This window comes from Corvus cornix, chromosome 3 (genome assembly GCF_000738735.6).
Source record: "Corvus cornix cornix isolate S_Up_H32 chromosome 3, ASM73873v5, whole genome shotgun sequence".
NCBI lineage: Eukaryota > Metazoa > Chordata > Aves > Passeriformes > Corvidae > Corvus > Corvus cornix.
The window spans coordinates 108,975,260-108,993,388 of NC_047056.1; the positions used below are offsets into that span (position 1 = coordinate 108,975,260).

At 44.3% G+C, this 18,129-nt stretch overlaps 1 protein-coding gene across 2 annotated transcripts in view; it reads left to right on the forward strand.

The window, feature by feature from the left end:
* Window positions 1-6,015: 6,015 nt before the first annotated feature.
* The window catches only part of PTCHD4 (patched domain containing 4), a 92,762-nt gene continuing 80,648 nt past the window's right edge, over window positions 6,016-18,129 (forward strand). Inside the window, exon 1 of one of the 2 annotated variants that reach the window (XM_010393245.4) lies at window positions 6,016-6,792. In XM_010393245.4, coding sequence (XP_010391547.1) covers window positions 6,193-6,792 — 600 coding nt within the window. In that variant the 5' untranslated portion in view covers window positions 6,016-6,192. The remainder of the gene's footprint in view (window positions 6,793-18,129) is intronic. The other variant, XM_010393246.4, reaches the window with a different exon arrangement.

Sequence of the window (18,129 nt, forward strand, 5' to 3'; positions counted from 1 at the left end):
TTACTGGGATTCCTGTGCTTAGGAGAGGATTTCCGCCTTCCTCTGGAACCTCAACATTAAAAATACATTGCAGTACTTTCCCCAGTCAGTTTGAAACCTCACAACATAAATTTGGTGTCTGTGTAAAGCCCTCACAGAGAACTGGGTAGCAGGTACAATTGACAGAGCCACAGATCTCCATCTAGGGATGGGATGTAGCAGACACCTTTGTTTTCAAAGTACTTTTCCAAATAGACAGGGACATGAGAATCAAGTCATATGGTGACAGAAGAAATGAATATTCATTGTTTGCCTTTTATGATAGTAGGAAGCACAGCAGCAAGAGCTGAAAAGATGGGGTTTAATTTTTACAGAAGTGATAAGGAACACATGTGGGAATGCATTTGTTTGATTTTTTCTCTCATCTGCAGTAGCTTCCTCAGTCATTTCCATTTTCTCCAGATGAATCAATATTTTCTCTCTAACAAAAGAAAACAAAACCACAACTTAACCTCCCCACCCACACAGAACATATTACTTAACTGCCTGCTGCTCCCAGCTATCTTCGCAAGCTGTGTTCTTGCAGCATTTTAATTTTTCAGCCCTCTCAAGAAATATAATAACATTAACATTATGTATTTTATGTTGCTTTTATTTGTTACAGGTCTTGCAGTTCTTTTCTAACACTGGGAGCTTTTATCAGGTTACAGTGTGAATTAGATATATAAGCTTAGAAAACGGCAAGGATGATTTTGCAATCAAAAAAAAAACTAATCAGGAGAAAAACATGTCTGTGTCTTTCTAATAAATTTCCAAGAAAGCTTCTAATTTTTGGTTAAAACCCCTGAAATTTAATACGATTTTCAGAATTAATTGGGGAAAAAATATTTAAAATATATTCAAAAAAGCTGGATTTTTTAATTGACAATTTTTTCTTTTCAAAAGTAAAGTAACTTGTTGTAGGAGACACAAAGCAATCTGCTCAATGTGCAGAATAAAGCACTGGGTTTACATCCAATATTTTTCAAATCTGCTTTTCATGTGTGAAAGGATTGGCCAAGTTTATCCAACAATTATTAACCCTTTGAAAACCCTGTCTTGCATTCTTTACTTATGTGAGCAGTATTTTAGCAACTTCTCCAACTGCTCTGCATCTACTTCAGGAAATAGAACCCAACACGGGGAATAAAACTTATGTAATAAAGCTGAATACTTAAAAATATATCAATACATGATCCTGTACATTTTTCCTCCCATACCAGAGATTCAAAGGCTCTTTAGCTTTTACTTTTCTCCTGTTACCACTACAGCCTCCTGGGCCTCTTCTGACAGCCTGGCTGTCCACACTTTTCAGCAGTGTCAGGTGTTTCTGTATAAAATCTCCAGTGACAATGGGTGCAGGTTTCTGGTCTTGCAGGGCCTGACATAAAAGGCACATAAAAGGCACCTCAGTGTTTCATTCCCCCCCCCTTCTTCAGCTGGAAGGGTTTTCCCAACTATTTTCAAGACCACTACATAGCACAGGAACAAAACAGCCAATTCAACCACAGTAACCACTGGTTTTGCTTTGTATTTTTTTCCCTGAAGGTCACCCCAGTTCTTACATCCTTTCTCCACTGATGTCATCCCCCAGTAGAAACAAACCTCTTCTGTCTCCCCCTTCCCATCCCTGCCTTCCCTGTGCAGTGCTGGTCCTGCTGTTCAATGAAATCCAGAATTGAAATGAGAATTCCTAAGGGATTTTTTCTTATCATCCACATTTCTAAAACTAAACTCTATAGCACATTAGAGTTTTTCTTCCAGTTTGAGGTAGAAAATCATAAAAGTGTGTGAACATGAACTTCTTGTTGGTCTGAAGTTTGTTTTGTTCGTATGTACGCAGCCTCTGTCACTATTCTGAATTATCCCCCTGCATTATTTTTTCACTATTTAATGTCTTTTTATACCATTAATTTTTACTATATCCTCCCAGCTATTAAACCATAACAACTTAAAATCACTATGTCAATAGGACTGTTTGTGCCTTTACTTGTTTTTGAATCTCCATATGGCAATCTGGCTCCTGGACACCCAGCATACCTGTTTTCAGTACACCTATGCCACCCCCTCAAGCCTGTTGACAATTCTTATTTACACTATTTTGACTCAGTAGCCCTTTGAGCTGAACACAGTCCACCAGTGCAGCCTCATCAGAGAATCAGATGGACTGTTCCCATCCTCCTTGCTTTAGGTTACCTGCAAGTAAATTTGATTTGCTTTGACTTTCTGCTCTTTTCCAAAGCCTTTTCCAAAACCATGTCTACTTTGCCCTGGGCTGTAATCCCGTTATTTTCTTTGTGCTGAATCAATTGTTTCCAAAATTGTCTCCTTTCTGGGAATAGGCAGCTTCAATTATTTTCCTCAGACAGATCTGCACTTTTCCAAGCTGAATCGTCTCAAATATTCTGGAGTGTTTTTAGTTTCTGTCTGTGGTTTGCTATTTCTCTGAGCTCCAGAGTCTGTGAACCATCACTCAGTTCCCCCAGCTAACATCCCTGACATGTCTGTTATTCCACTTTAAAGAGGATTCATTGGATAACACCAGGGAGGATATAAATATCAGCATATCCCAGCACCGTTCTCAGAAAAGGTGCTGATGCCCTGCTTGTTTCTGAGACGTACTTCAAGCTGACTTTTTAGATCCTCCATGGATTTTGCCATTTGGGATGACCAATATAATGCACTGCTCACTTTATCATCTACGTTACCTGTGGGGTAACACTTGCAGGCGCCTTCAGATCAGCAGTATCTAGGCCACTACACAAAAACAGCCTGGATTTGAAAGGCACGATGTGCTTGCAGCACCCATTCAAGTATCTAAAAATTAAGCCAGTTTTACTGGCCTTAGTGCTGGATTACACGTTGTTACCATGTACTCCCAGGGACAGGCAAGACCAAATGGCAGTGCCCTTTGGCACTATTCTTTATCCTCCTGCTCAGGAAGGGAGCACCATGTACTCAGTCACACCTTTTGCTGCACAACTTTATTTGCCCCCTCTTTGTACAGTCTTCATTTCAGCAATGCTGTGTTGGAATTCTCCACTGCAGCATCCTGGCAGTTCTTGTCCTGGTGCTGTCCAAGACCTCCAGAAGCTGCAGAAAAAAATCATCCTTTGCTGTATCTTATTCAGGCACTAGAGGGACCTGCCTATCCCAAGGTAGTCCAGTCAACTTGTGCTGTGTTCCTGAACTGTTCCTGCGGTCACCAGCTGTAATGAATCACCTCAATTACTGTCTGTGACCTAACAGGTCAATGGAGAATGGTTTTAAGGTCAAAAACCTGTAGATTTAGATTAGATATTAGGAAGAAATTCTTTACTGTGGTGGTGGTGAGTCATGGGAACAAGTTGTTCAGAGTTGTGGCTGCCCCATCCCTGGAAGTGTTCAAGGCTGTGTTGGATGGGACTTTGAGCAATCTGGCCTAGAGGAAGGTGTCCCTGCCCATGGCAGGGAGTTGGAACAAGATGTTCTTTAAGGTCCTTTAGAACCCAAACCATTCTATCATTTTGTGATCTGGCCAAGCTCCTGAGCAATTATCAGCTCTGTGAAGGACCCACTGGGCAAGGCCACAGCAACCAAGAGAAGTGATTCTAGGTTTCTCCCTGTTAGACCAGCTCCCAACTCCATCTCAGTCACAGGAGCAGTAAGTGCCAAGGATCCAAAGGCTCCAGGCCCATAGTGCTCAGGTATCTCTGCCACCCCAAGCTTAGACATGGTCACATACTCTGTCAAGGGCTGTTAGAAGCCTGAACATGTAGAAATTAGGAATCAGGCTCTGGGCTCCCACTGAAGGTCTCACTTCAGTGTGTAAGTACAAAGGTTCGATAAAACCTTTGCATTTAGACTTTATTCACTGGGAGCACTCAACCATTGGCATAAGTACATCATAAAATAGACAAAGAGCTGTAATATGTACCAACGGAGATTAGCATTTCCTGGGGTTATTGAGGAAGGCAGTATCTTATGATGAGCAAATAGATGGCTGACAGGGTTTTTTCTACAGAACTTCCCACCTTAGACCTCTCCTTCATGTTGCCTGTAAGAACTCCAGTCCGCATTTGAAGATCAACAATATCTAGGCCACTAAATAAAAAAAGCCTGATTTTGAAAGCCATTATGTGCTTGCAGCACCCAATCAAATACCTAAAAACTAAGCCAGTTTTACTAAGGCAGTTGTTTCCACACTTCTGAAGGAGTTCAGGCTCCCAATCTGAATCCCTGTCTCTGCGCCCTAATGTAGGCCCTCCAAAGCCGTCACAGATGGGCTCCTTCTCCTCCAGTCCTGTTCATCCACACAGAATCATAGAGTCAGAGGATGATTAAGGTTGGAAAAGACCTCAAAGATCATCAAGTCCAACCATTAGTAGCAGAAGAAGCATGTGTAGAAGGCATGTCAGCATGAAAGGGACTGCTGAATATGCTGTTTCTTCTCCAGAACACTGATAAACACTTCAAGCTGAGTGCAGCCTGCTGTTTGTGTAGTACTGAATCCGACAGCGGCTGATAACTGACATTTTTGGGCTCCCCAGTTTCCATTCACCCTCCTGTTTCTGTAGGGGTTTATTATGGAAGAGCTTTGTTCTCTCAGACTTTGCAGTGTCCTTGGTCCCATACCATAATAAATAATTTCTGCTTGACAAAACTTGCTAAAACATAACAGAAATTTGGTGAAAGGGGAGACACCAAGCAGAGATCTGCATTTTTGGGTTTTGCTTTTTAATTACATTTCTGGGATTTAGAATTAAAAGTATAAAGCCAGCCTGCCTTTCCTCCTGCCTTTCCTGTCAGCTCTGCTGGGGCTGGACCTGCTGTCCCGGGCAGTCCTGGCTTAGGCTCCCAGAGGAGCAGACCTTGCTGTCTGGAGAGTTGGTGGGCAGCTTGCCTGCTGCAAATGCATTTCTCTGCTGCTCTCCTTTGGTCCGAAGGAGCTGCAGAATCTTCCTCCTCTTATGTAATGGTCTGGTGGTGTCTTTGCTTGGAAAATCTCTTTTTCAGCTGGAGGGTGTCAAGAGATGTGTCCTACCTCCCCTGGGTCACTGCTGAGAGAGCAGCTGGCCAAGGGACATGTGCCAGGGTGTGGGGCAGCAGAAAGGAGCAGCTCCTCTCCCCTTCCTGCCCTTGTGTCCAGCATTTCCCAGGGTCACCCTCCTCCTCTTAGGAGCACGGGGCAGCTCCGCCGGGGCGACCCCGGGCAGCACATGGGGAAAGGAGAAATTTGGGCTGGGAGTTTTGCCTGGAGCGGTGTGTGCCGTGTGTCGCGTGTCCCCCTACCCCCGAGAACCACAGCGCGGATGGGGCAGAGCCGAGTGCGGGGAGGATGCGGTGGGACCGGGGAGTGAGAGCGGAGCGCGGCGGGGGGGATGCAGTGGGACAGCGGGATGAGAGCGGAGCTCCACGGGGGGGATGCGGTGGGACAGGGGGATGAGAGCGAAGCGCGGCGAGGAGATGCAGCAGCTGCGGAACCGGGGCATGGAGAGAGGAGTACGGCGTGGGGTTGCTGCAGCCGGGGGACGAGAGTGGAGCGCGGTGCCTGCTGCTGCTGCTGCTGTGGGAAAGCGGATCGCCAAGTCTCCGGGCCGAGCTCTCCCTCCTCCGGCAACCGGCGGGGATGGGGAGGGGGAGTGAGGGAGGGGCACGGAGGGGTCGGGGGACGTTAAAATGCAGCATCATCCTCCGGCCCCGGCGAATTCCGTGCGTGTGTGTGTGCGAAGGGGCGGAAGGGGGAAAGTGGCAGCGCTGCCCGCACCTCCCGGAGCAGCGGGGCCGGGCGCGGGGCTACGCGCGGCGCGGAGCGGAGCGGGCACTGCGGAGCCGGCAGCGCTCCCGGTGCAACGCCCGAGCCTCGCCGGAGAAAGGGGGGCACCGGGCGGGAGGGGAGGGAGGGGAAGGGGAGCGGCGATGCTGCCTGGCTTGGGGGGAGGGAGGAGAGCGGGGGGAAAAAAAAAAAAGAGAGAAAGAGGGAAAAAAAAGGCAAGGACCCCCCCCCCTCCTCCCTCCCCTGCCCGGTCCCTTCCATCTCCGGCACACACACACACCCGCACGCACACACACACCCCATTGATCAATATTTGGCTGTCTTGCTGCAACTTGCTGCAGTCTTTTAAAGGAGTAGTAGAGAGAGAGGGAGAGAGAAAGGGAAACTGGCAGGAAGGGGTAAGGAGCTACACATGTCACATGTGCTTTCTAAGACGGCCAGGAGCATCTGCAGGCTGGATCTGGTGGAGGATGCTGCGGCAGGTGATACACAGAGGGCTCCAGTCGTTTTTCTACAAGCTGGGCTTATTCGTGAGCAGGCATCCGGTGTTTTTCCTCACTGTGCCCGCAGTCCTGACCATCATCTTCGGCTTCAGCCTGCTCAACCGCTTCCAGCCTGACACTGACCTGGAGAGCCTGGTAGCCCCCAGCCACAGCCTGGCCAAGATCGAGAGGAGCTTAGCCAGCAGCCTTTTCTCCCTCGATCAATCCAAAAGCCAGCTGTATTCGGACTTGCACACCCCGGGGAGGTATGGCAGGGTGATTCTCCTCTCCAAACCCGGAGGCAATATTTTGCATCAGGCTGATGTGATCCTGCAGATCCACCGAGCCGTGCTGGAAATGAAGGTGAACTACAAAGGCTATAATTATACTTTTTCCCATCTGTGTGTGTTGAGAAATCAGGATAAGAAATGCGTGCTGGATGATATTATTTCAGTGCTAGAGGATCTGAGGCAGGCTGCCCTCTCCAATAAGACAACAGCCAGGGTGCAAGTGAGCTATCCCAACACTAAATTAAAGGTATGCTCTTACTGCATGCTTTTGCCAATTAAAGAGGCAGCACTTCATTTCTTGTCCTAAACAGCAAAGAGAAATATATTCATATCTATCTCTCTCTATCGAAATGTGTGTGATCTGGGCTTTCCTCGTGAAGCAGCTGAATCCGGTGCCTTGCTTTTGTTCTGGGCAAGGAGGGAGGGTGGGGGACTGGACGCTGCTGGAGCAGGACAAGAAGGGAGCGGAGAAGAGCCTGAGCAACGGGAGACCTTGCAATGCCTTGAAGGTTCAATACCTGCGGGAAAAGGGACAGGAGGTCGGTGGGGGGTTGAGAGCTGGTTTGCACAATCACCTTTTCCAGCCTCCCTGCTGTGGTGGAATAATTTGTCTTTAATGTGGCCAGAAAAATCTTTCCTCAAAGGCACAGTGAGGTCCTGTGTCTCCCTGCCCCTGCCAGTGCTGTAGGAGCAGCAGGAGGTTTGGGCCAGAAGCAATTTCAGGTGTCCTGCCTTCTTTACGTGCATGCAAAGAAGGTGAAGGGAAGTGGGTTGGTTTTTTTTTTTCTCTCAGTGTGAAAATTATTAACTCTGTCACTGATGGATGGGCTGGAGTTTTGGGATGGATCCCACCAGCTAGAGGCTTCCAGCAAAGTTGAAACAAGGTAAAAGGTGAAAGAAGTTTCAGTCCCCCAGTTGAAAGAATAAACAATTTGGCACAAATTATCTCAGGACTATTTCCCTGGCACACAAGCACCCATCTGCTTTCCCTCCCATCTGGAGCAATTCCGCTCACCAGGATTAGCCTGCTGTGAGTAAATAAGGCACAAAGTTTGCAGGTGGCTCATGAAAGAAGTTTCTGTGGATTACCATATATCTGCCTGCTCCCCTGGGCATTGCACCAGAGGCAAGATTTATTTAACAGAGTGTAACAAACTCCCTAGTACACTATTTACTCATGACTCAGATCATAGGGAAGAGGATATGCTCCTTCTTGTAAACCAGAGATCTCTGGGGTTGCCACTGCCCCTTTTTCAAAGAGTTCCTCGGGCATAAGGGGGGTGTTCTTGCAAGTACCAGCGCTAAGATCCCGAAGTTTAATTCGTTTCTTACTATATATTTATGAGAAAAAAAATCCCATGAAGTCATCCCTGTTCTGAAATCTGAAGCAGAGACATAGATTGATTTTATTGCTCTTTTTTCTTCAGTAAAAGTGCCAGGTGGAACAGCTTCGATTTGGTCCCGTGGCTGTAGATGTTACAGTAATTTCTTTGTACAGAGTTGTGGCTGCCTGAGTTGAGTGTGTGGAAATGGAAAGGTGTCCTTGCCACTGCTGGAAAGTCCTGAGTGCAAAGAGTGCTCAGAAAAAGAAGTTACTGTGGATTAAATATCCCTGAACAAGATTTATCTTCTAGTTTGCTGCAAAGGCAATTCCGCTATTGCAGAATTAAACTGTGTCCTCTACATTTTGCTTATTTTTAAAATTAAGATTAAGGTAGTTCAGTGGAGAACACTGATAATCTAGACTAACAGTGTTATAAACCAGCTTTATTCAGAAATAGTCACCCTATTCTCTCAATCCAGATTAATTTTCTTCTGTAGGGAAACCCTAACTGAGCTTGTCAAAACTAGGATGCGGTCACTTGCAATGTGTTTTTTTAATTAAAAGATTGCCTACAGCTCCTGTTTTTGTAAAGAGAAAAGCAAAGGAAAAGATAATGTGGTCTGGGTTAGTTACTTATTGGATTTCCAGATAATTCACACTGAGAGAAAGGTTTTCCCATAACACAGAAGTCTAACTCTGACCACTGCCAAACACCAGCCCAGCACCTTCAATCCCCCAAGGAGCTGTTGTGTATCATCTTCTGGGTGAGGGAATAAATGCCCTTAAGTATCTCAGTTTAAAGCTGGACAGAGCAGGCAGCTTTCTGCCTCCTTCCCAGTGAAAGAAGGTAAAGCTGCCGAAGTCTGTGACTGCACTTCAGAGAAAAGCCAGCAATTACAACCCATTTCTGTGGATAGGGAGAGTTCCTGCTTTTATTGAAAAAGAGAAACACACCTTGCACTATTTTCCTTCTTCTTATGTGGTAAGGGCTCTATTATGGAGCTGTGGTCAGTCCTGAACCTGGGCTGGTCTTCAGCAACAGTGTATCTGCAGAGACTCACCTTCTCAGGTCTCTTTGACTCCAGCTGCTGGGATTAAATTACTGTTTTGTATAAATTAGTTCACTAGTTCATCACTGTCATTTCTGTTGTCCCATCTACCAACAGTTAGGAAGTTGTAGGCAACATCTCATGATCTCCTACAATTATGGGTAAAATTTTGATTTAATCCCAGCTCCCACACTGTTTACTGGCCTTCCTCTCTTTGCAGCTCTGAGCAAAGGCTGTAGAAACTCAGGCCTGTATTTCTTGTTTTGAGGTGTCTCGTGTTTAACCAGAAACATCTCGGATGCTGCACCCACTTGGGTAGATAAACTTCTGTATGTTCAGAGAAGGGAAACAACCCCTGTGGCTGTATCTGTGGGTTTTTTTATTTCTTTGTACTTGAGTTGTGACACTAAGGAAAAGTTGTGGCTAAACCTCATGGTACTGCAAATAAGAGGGCCAAATCTGCCTGCCCTTATTCAGTGTGGGCCAGTGTTCATCACATTCACTGGTCCATGCCCTTGGGATTCTTCTCAGCTAAACTTTCTTGCACCCTTAAGACCCACCAGGATTTCTAGGTTACCTCATTTTTCCAAAGGTCACGTTTGCTTTGTTAATACTGATAGGTTTTGCTCTGATTTGTTCTTTTGATAATGGCCTCAGACTGAGCAAAATTATTCTAAGAACCATATGGGAATTTACAAACCATGAAGGTGCCCCAGATGTGTTTAGTTTGCAGCTGCCATGGGTCAAGTGTCGAACTGTGCTGGTCTGGGAACCACAATGACAGTGTTGAGCTGTTCCACTCCTGCTCCATCTGGGAGCTGCAAAAACCCCTTCTAATTTTTTATTTCCCTCAACCTTGTGAGTAGCTTTCACTTTGTCTCTCTTCTCATCTCCTGATGGAGGCCAAATAGGTTCAAACATCTCAGGTGAGGCTGGCTGAAGTTCTTGGCAGGTTTCCCATGGGAACTTTGTGGGAAACACTCAAGCAGGTTTCAGCAAACTGCTCTGGCTTTGAAGCAGCTGTTACTGGGCTGCAAAATCTGATGAAGGTGCTTGACTTTTCCTGAGGAAATCTGGATGTGAAGGATAATTGTTTAACTGTTACTTGCTATAGTGTTGGAAGAACTTATAGCCCTAAATACTTCTACTTTCACTATCCCTCTGTAAGTCAGGAAGTTGGTGTCTCCACTCACCAGAGAAGGAGCAGAGACACAGCACTCACATTCAGAGCAGAGACTGAAGGCTGGTTTCCAATGCCTGAGATGGGTTTAAAGCCCACTCTGGCAACTCAGGGGTCGTTGAAGGCTAGTGCAGGTGAACCAGGCTATAGGAAAACACCAGCTCCCATTGCTTTGGGGACACAGTAGCCTGTTCACTGCAGTCTGCAGACCAGCCAGAGAGTGACTTGCCCAAGGTCATGCAGATAGACTATAGCAGAGCAGGAAAACAAAGCTGGATGCATGAAGCCTTGATGAAGACTTTTGAGATACTTCCTGGAGAAACACTGCCCATGCTTTCCTCATTTCAGGACATAAAAATGATGTTCCTGTGCTTGGGGTCTGGACTGTGCCCTAACTTGCATAGACTGGGCAAACCTACACTGAGCACTCACCATCAGTCATCAAACTGTTAAATCTCAAGTTTTTGGCATATATCAGCATTGTTTCTGTTAGTTGAGACTTCCAGAACAGTGACTGGGCATGACTTGGGAGACAGCATGGGAGCGAGCCCACTCCGGGTTGGTAAATCTACTCCATCCTGCCGATAGTGGTGCACAGTGTTCTTAGAAGTGGGCACATAGTGCCCTCAAAATGTGGTCTGAGGTACCATTTATTTGTTGGTATAAACAGAATTATTGATTACATGAGGATTATTTCTCATGTACCATGAAATATGAGGGAAAAGATTGCTTTTTGACCCTAATTCGCCTATAACCTCAGAAAATTTGCTGTCCTGTTCCAGAAAAAAACAAAAAAACTGCAAACAAAAATACTGAAAATTATTTATGAACAGAGTCCTTATCTGGAAGGGGAAAAAAAAAATAAAAACATTATTTCAGGCATTTCATCTTTACTGTTTCTTTATTTCTTTTCATGTTTATTTGCTAGTGTGTCTGAGAAAGATAATAACTGAGAACTTGCCTGTCTGAGATCAAAATAAATATGTCAACTGCTGGTTTAAAGGAACCTTTGTCAGCAGATTGGTTTCTGTAATACTGCCTTCAATTAATTAAGTATCAGTCATTTATGAACACTAGGTGAAATAGCAGCCAATAAACCAGAAATCTCTATTACCACATTTGTGATAAACACATCAGCTGGATATTGAATCTGCTCTTGCTTAAGCTGAAGCATTACTTGCATTCACTTAACATCTTGAAACAGCTAATTGCAGTTTTGCTACTGGCCAGATTCTCAACTTTTCTCACATTAACAGCTGCATTTTTAAATGAGTCTTTCTCCATTTACATTTGCAGAGTCTTTCTGACTGCTCTAAGATTAATCCCTCCTTAGATGTCCCTGAGGCACAGGCCATCTCCATGGGACGGGGAAGACATGAAACCAGAGCCCACCTACATCAGCGTAGGCATCTATGCACCAATAATAAAACACTCTGATTATTCCTTCAGTAAAATCAGTTAGAGTATAAGGTTGCCCTAACTCCAATGAGCAGATGCTTCCTTAGAGGCAGTGTGGCTCTGCACCCATTTGTGATACCTCCCGTCCCAATCCAAGCATGTGGCTCAGAATCTTGTGCTCTGTGGCTGGAAAAAGCTACCAAGTCAAAGCAAAATAATGAAACGTGCAGGGAGAAGATCAGATGAGGGAGGCTGGAGGCTGCAGATAGTTTTCATCTCAGCCTCTCAGATGAAGACAGGATGGGGCAGGCTGAGCTCGGAATAGCTGCTCAGTAACATGAAAGCAAGTGGAAAATGTTTGAAGGCTAGTAGCATCTTCTGGCTCACAGATTGGGAAACTAATTTGGGGGGAAAAAAGACCCTTTTACTCTTCCAGCTGTGTTTCCGTACTGTTCAGCAGCACTGGGGAGGGCTCCTGACCCTCCTCACTTGGATGGGCTAGTGGAGCTGTGCCTTTGCTGGGAGATGTCTCTGCAGATATCAGTTCTTGAGCATGTGATCAGGCAGCCTGTCTGCTCAGTGTGGGCAAGAAGTTAAGCTTTTCCTTGCATTTTTAGGAGAATTCTCCACTTCTTCCTTTGCTTAGTACATTAGAAAAGGTCTCTTCCTTGGCTTCGATAGACCAAGTGTTAAGATAATTCTGTTTTGTAAAAGCAAGGCCAGACTATGAGTCCTGGCTGCACCAGGGACATGAAACTAGGTTAACCTGTACCATGATAAGCTATTCCAACATAAACAAACAGCAGAAAGGCAGCAGAGACCTATCAAAGCAAGAACGAGTGTTTGGGTGGTCTTTTCACTGCCGTTCTTCTGTTTGGAACTTAACTTTCCTTGTCAGTCTCAGAGGGAAATTCCACCTTCAGCTGACCAGGGGTGTAGACAGAAAGTTCCTTGGGTGTGGGGCTCATTCTTTCACATCCAGCAGTCGAGAGCAGTGGCCATATAGAAGACTGCAAAGAAAATATTCTCCATTGACCTTTTGGATGACCTTGGTCGTCTGCTTCCTGCCTTTCCCTCCCAGCTATTCCACTTTTTAGTTTTGTCAGCACTTGCAGGGGGACATGGCCTTTTGTGCAATGCCAGGCCTTGATGTGAATAATAATAAAGAAGCAATTGGAAGGTTGTTTAGGAGGAGAGAAGAGCAAGATGCAATTACAAATCCCTTCTGCTAGTATCAATGGCTCATCCCTGTGGATCTGGGATGGATGTCATCTGCTTGCCAAAGGGAGAAAGTCCAGTAGAACTTTACTTTCTTCCTAAAAAAGATAGTCCTCTGTGGACATAAAAACCCATTTATTTCCTTTACTAAATATTTGGTTAATGCTTGCCAATGTTTCTACACTGACATGGTATCTTCTTATAACAGCCATCTCTGTGTTTTCCCAAAATGTCTTTGTAGCCCCTTACTCTACTGGCTGTGGGAGCTGTTGGAGGGCTCTGAACTTCTCTCTTCAGATTTACAACAAATGGGTATTCTTGGTATCTGTAACAAGAATTAAAACAAATTCAGATACCACCATGCTAGCAAGGCAAGGGAATAAAATGGATTAGAAGATGTGACATATTCGGAGAGGAGAGGAGAGGAGAGGAGAGGAGAGGAGAGGAGAGGAGAGGAGAGGAGAGGAGAGGAGAGGAGATTCTCATATATGTTCCATGGTAAAAGTGAGAGGAACTTTGTAAGCACAAAATTAGATTGATATATACGGCCAAAAAGAAGTTCTTAAATTATTTAGCATCCTTTATGCATGTGTGGGTATGCATTTATATACATATTCTAGTTGGCAAACAATGAGGTAGATAAGGCTGGGCTAGGCATTTGGAAAATAATAATCTAAGAGCAAAACCCGTATTAAACCTCTTCAGACATTGAGATAAAAGACCTCTATGCACTCTGTGCAGTGGTTTTTACAGAAGTCACAATCAAAATACCTGCTGACTGGTTTTCCACGAGAAGTGAATTGAGTTGGGGAAACCGTGATCTCGCATTTGTATTGAAGGCTTTTAATTTATGCAGGCCCCACATCCACTGCCCCTTCAAACTGCAAACAGTGAGACGTGGCTGGGACTTGAGCAGTAAAACAGCTTTAAATACAAATGAAAGTCTTCAACAATGTAGGAAAGCAGATGCTGTGTGTGATGGAAAGAAGGGAGGACAATGAGAGGCCGAAGGAGCAAGCTATAAAGTCTTTTATACCTCTTTTTCTCACTGTATTTGTCTTGTTCTCTGTTTTCCTACCTACCAAGGTGCAAGGTGCTCATGTGAATAGGCAGGAAAGGAAGTTCTTGGAAGTGAGGCTGTGAAGCATCCTACAAAGGGAGAGAGCAGTGACCGAGCTCCTGAGCATTGCAGAGACGATCACATGCAGTGGCACATGTCATTGCCCTAGCCCTGGACTCGCTGGGTGAGAATTAGCCTCACTTTTACACTGGTCAGGCCACTTGGGAGCAGGAGCTTAAGGTGAGGTACTGGAGATCTTTGATGACACTAGCAAGGGTGAGCTGGTGGTGGCAGGAAGATTTCCAGCTAAAAAGATTTACTGTGGAATCAGCTCAAGGGCAAACTGGCAATCATTTTTTTGGTGGCAGCTCCGGTATGAAATTTTGCTGAAGTCTTTTCTTCTCCGTAGCACCACTCATACATTGGTAGGCAACTCCTACACAACAGCATTTCTGCATGCCCTGTGATACTCTGCGAGACACCAGACAGCACTCACAGCTGTGAGCTGGCCAGATCAGCTTTTCTCCCCAGTTTCATGCTTTGCCACCAAATACACCTTCCTCCAGTCCACTCTTGCCAGCAAACTGGCATCACAGCCAGTGAACTGCTGGGTGATCATGGGTTGTGAGACTGGCATGTCACTAGCTGGCTAATTTGCAGAAAGTTTTGGTCTGATAAAGGTCTATAGCTAAAAAAATGAGTTGGCACCACATGTGTGTAATGTTTCCTGAGTACATATGATGGCAAATATTTGGTTTGCAGAAAAATTCTTCTTTACAAATTTCACAAGCCCTAAAGCCTGCTTGTCTGTGCTGAGGGCATCTGAGAAGGTAAAGGGGAGTCCTGCCTTTCTGCCCCACACCTTTGAAGGCAACACACACCACTGAGACTCTTAGTGCAGTGCAGTGTAAGCAAGGGTATGAAGGGGGATTAAAGATGTCTCCAGTCTGCCACAGTCATTGCCTTGTGCTAATGGTGGGAGGCCTGAGAGGCCCCATTAAATTCTTCCACAGGGAAGCCCAAACAACAGACATGTAGCCTCTCGCAATATGTAAAGATAAAGATCACCTACAGGGCCTGTTCAGGGGGCATCCAAACCTCATGCCCAAGTCTGGCACTGAAACAAGACAGAAAATCTGCCCTCATATAAGACAGGGTCTTGCTTTCCTTACAACTCCTGTAATTGTTTCCCCCAGCATTACATGAGTGTTGTCAGTCTGATGGGCAGGTGTTATTCTTACCACATGCGTACTGCATTTTTGCATGTGTCAACAGCTTCTTAAAGGGTGCTACAATTCAGAGTTGACCATGGAGGGTTTTGCTGCTTCTGTTCTAAATGCTGCATTGCCTGGACTAAAGCATGCATGACCTGGCTGGCCCAAAAATCTTCAGCTGAATCTTTTTCCATCTGAAGTTACAGTGCTCTTGAAACCAAAAGCATTTTTGAAACAATGTCCACACTGCCCCTGATTTCATTTTGGAGGATGGAAAGGGATTCCCACAGTTTCATTTTGACATGCCCCTAACAAAATGTTCCAATATTTTTTTGTATTAAAGTTGTTTCTAGGTACTCTTTCAAAATTATTCCAAAAATATTTTTCTCACGTGTTATACCTTAGATTAGAAAATAAAGGAGGAAAAAAACAAAGTCACTTTAAGAGGAGGTGTTTTCCCATGTTCAAACTTTAGGGAAGGAAAATCGCAGCAAAATAAAGTCACCCAACTGGCTGAGGACACAGCCCAGTCCCCCTGCACACAAATTTACCCCCCAGGAGAGTGCTCTGGCTCTTGTTAATGCAGTTTTACACTGGAGACCAAGGCACTGTATTGATGGGACAAGTGATCCTGGCTTCCATTTCCAAGCCAGTTTAGTTTGTGAAAAATTGTGCAGTTCATTAAGAAGAAAGATGTTAGCAGTATTTCATGATGCAATTCCATCTCTTTGTCAGAATCTGTAACTTAAATATAAATCACCTTTTTCCTAAACATTTTCCAGGATGATTTCTTAGTGCAGATTTTAATACATTAACTAAGTACATTAACGCAGTGCTGAGTAGATGCAACATGGAAATATTCATGAGCATATTTCCCCTACAATCCACAGTTCAGTTTGTTCATGCTCTTGACTCCTTGAGTAAGGTTTTATTCACAGTTAAGCATAAAAAATTCCCTGAGAGATTTCACCATGTAGACTTTTGCATCCAGATGACAAACCCACTTCTCTTCAGGAGTGGCTGGAATGTCTGTCAGTAAATATTCTAACAGTGGTGTTTCTTTGTTAACTAACCTTAATTTTCCTGCCCATAACTGATTTCCCAACTGCATGTAGAAAACACTGGTCAGCCAGTTGGTGCACAACAGATTTGTCATTGTAAATTGCATAGAAATTTGGGACACCAGCAGAGAAATGTGAACATTTCTGAAGATTTACAAATGTCTCTCCACTCCTTTCTTTCCCCAGGCTTTGAGATTAGCACAAGCATTAGGTTTTGGGTATATACCCTAAAATAAATTTCACAACCTTGACAAGCTTAAGAGCTCCCCTGATCTCATAAAGCATTTGATGTTTTGATTTGGGGAATTCAATTTTAAAGAAAAGGGTGGCTTTTTTTTTTTTTTTTTTTTTTTTTTACTCCTAGAAGAGTAAAGCTTGTATCGTTACAACTTTTACCATCTTCTTGCCTCAAATATCAAATATTGGAAGTGGGAGAAAGAGGATGTCCATGAAGGGAAATTTGTCTTATATAAGTGCCAAATGCTGTAATTGCATAAGATCCATGGTCTTTTCATCACAATATTCACCTTAAAAGGCAAGTTAAAACAAGTCATTTGTCACTACTTAACAGATCTGAACAAAGCTCCTTTAGGAACTATTCTGATACTTTTGTTGTGGAGAACTCAATTACATTTTGAAGTAGCAAAAATAACAAAGAAAAATAAGGCAGAATGGGATGTGCTTTCATTTCCTTTAGAGCAGCTAGAAAAAGGTAACCAGGATAGGGAATAGCCCAGGATGAAGCTCAAAAAACTCAGATTCACACCTAAACCATTTGAATTGGCTTTTCCCACAGCCTCTTCAATAAGGATACACTGGACACAAGGGACAACATTTCAGATGTTGTTTGGTAAAGGAGCAGTCTGGGGTGTGGGATGGTGGTTTTGGTGTAGGGCTATGCCTTCAAGAATTCATATTCTGCTGTGATTTCTCCTTTACATTGATTTTTCCTATCATAAAGGAGAGCTGTGGTGCTGCTGGAGAAATCCAAAGAGCTGTTGCAGTTTTATGACCCTCTTCTGTGTAACATCAAGAGGTCAAAGACATAAAAGTTTTATAAGGTCAGTCTAACCCATTCCCTGGCCTGTGCAGGATTATGAGGAAACCCTAATAGGGAAATTAATTCAGATTGGCTTGGGTGGGAAATCAGTCATGTGGGTTGGAAACTGGCTGAAAGATTGTAAATGAGGAATCATGATAAATGATAATGTAACAAGTTTATGGAAGGTATCTTGCAGGGTATCTGGAGAATTTGTGTTAGGTCTGGTCTCATCTAACATCTCTATTAATTATCGGGAAACGGAATTGAATTGCACAGGAGTGAAGTTCACAGATAATATTAAGCAAGGAGGACATGTCAGCAGCAGCTGAGTCACAGAATTTACACAGACAGATCCAGAGCAGTTAGAAAGCTGAGCAGAAAATAATATCATTTTCTGAAGAGCTTTGTTTGCATTCTGGTGTCCAAAGGGCAAAGTAGGGTCCTCTCTTGGAACTGATTCCTGTTAGCTGAGTTCTGCAGATCTCAAAGTGAAGGTGCAGCACTGAAATGACATGACCAAGGTCAAACACAAAGTTGATTGAAGTTGGAGTTTTGCAGCCCCCAGAGAAAAGGCACTTTTACTTCTGATTCTGATACTGCTTTGCAAGTACAGACACTTCAGTACTCGATGTTCTCCTTCCTCCTTCACCTTCTTGCAGATCAAGCTCAGCAGGATACACACAGTTCCCTGTGTAGGGCTTGAACAGTGCTTTGGAGGCTGCAGAGGATGTGTTAAATTATCAGGGAAGCCTTGACGGAATGTTTCTTTTCTTTGGTCCTTTTGTTCTCTTTCTAGAATGAAACAAGTCCTCTTCTGGAGTTTTGTGCTGACTGTGGATTTTTGATGGGTGATTTGATTTGGATTTGGATGATTTCTAAAAGTCCTTTTGCCATATTGTGCATTGTTTGATTGGTCCCCAGCACTTCAAATTTGAAAATCCTCATACCCCTAATGTCAGAAATTGGCTCTGTTTTGTCCCTCTTGAATTTTGTCATTTCTTAATTGTATTCTGGTTGTGCCAGGGAAGAATTAGCAGA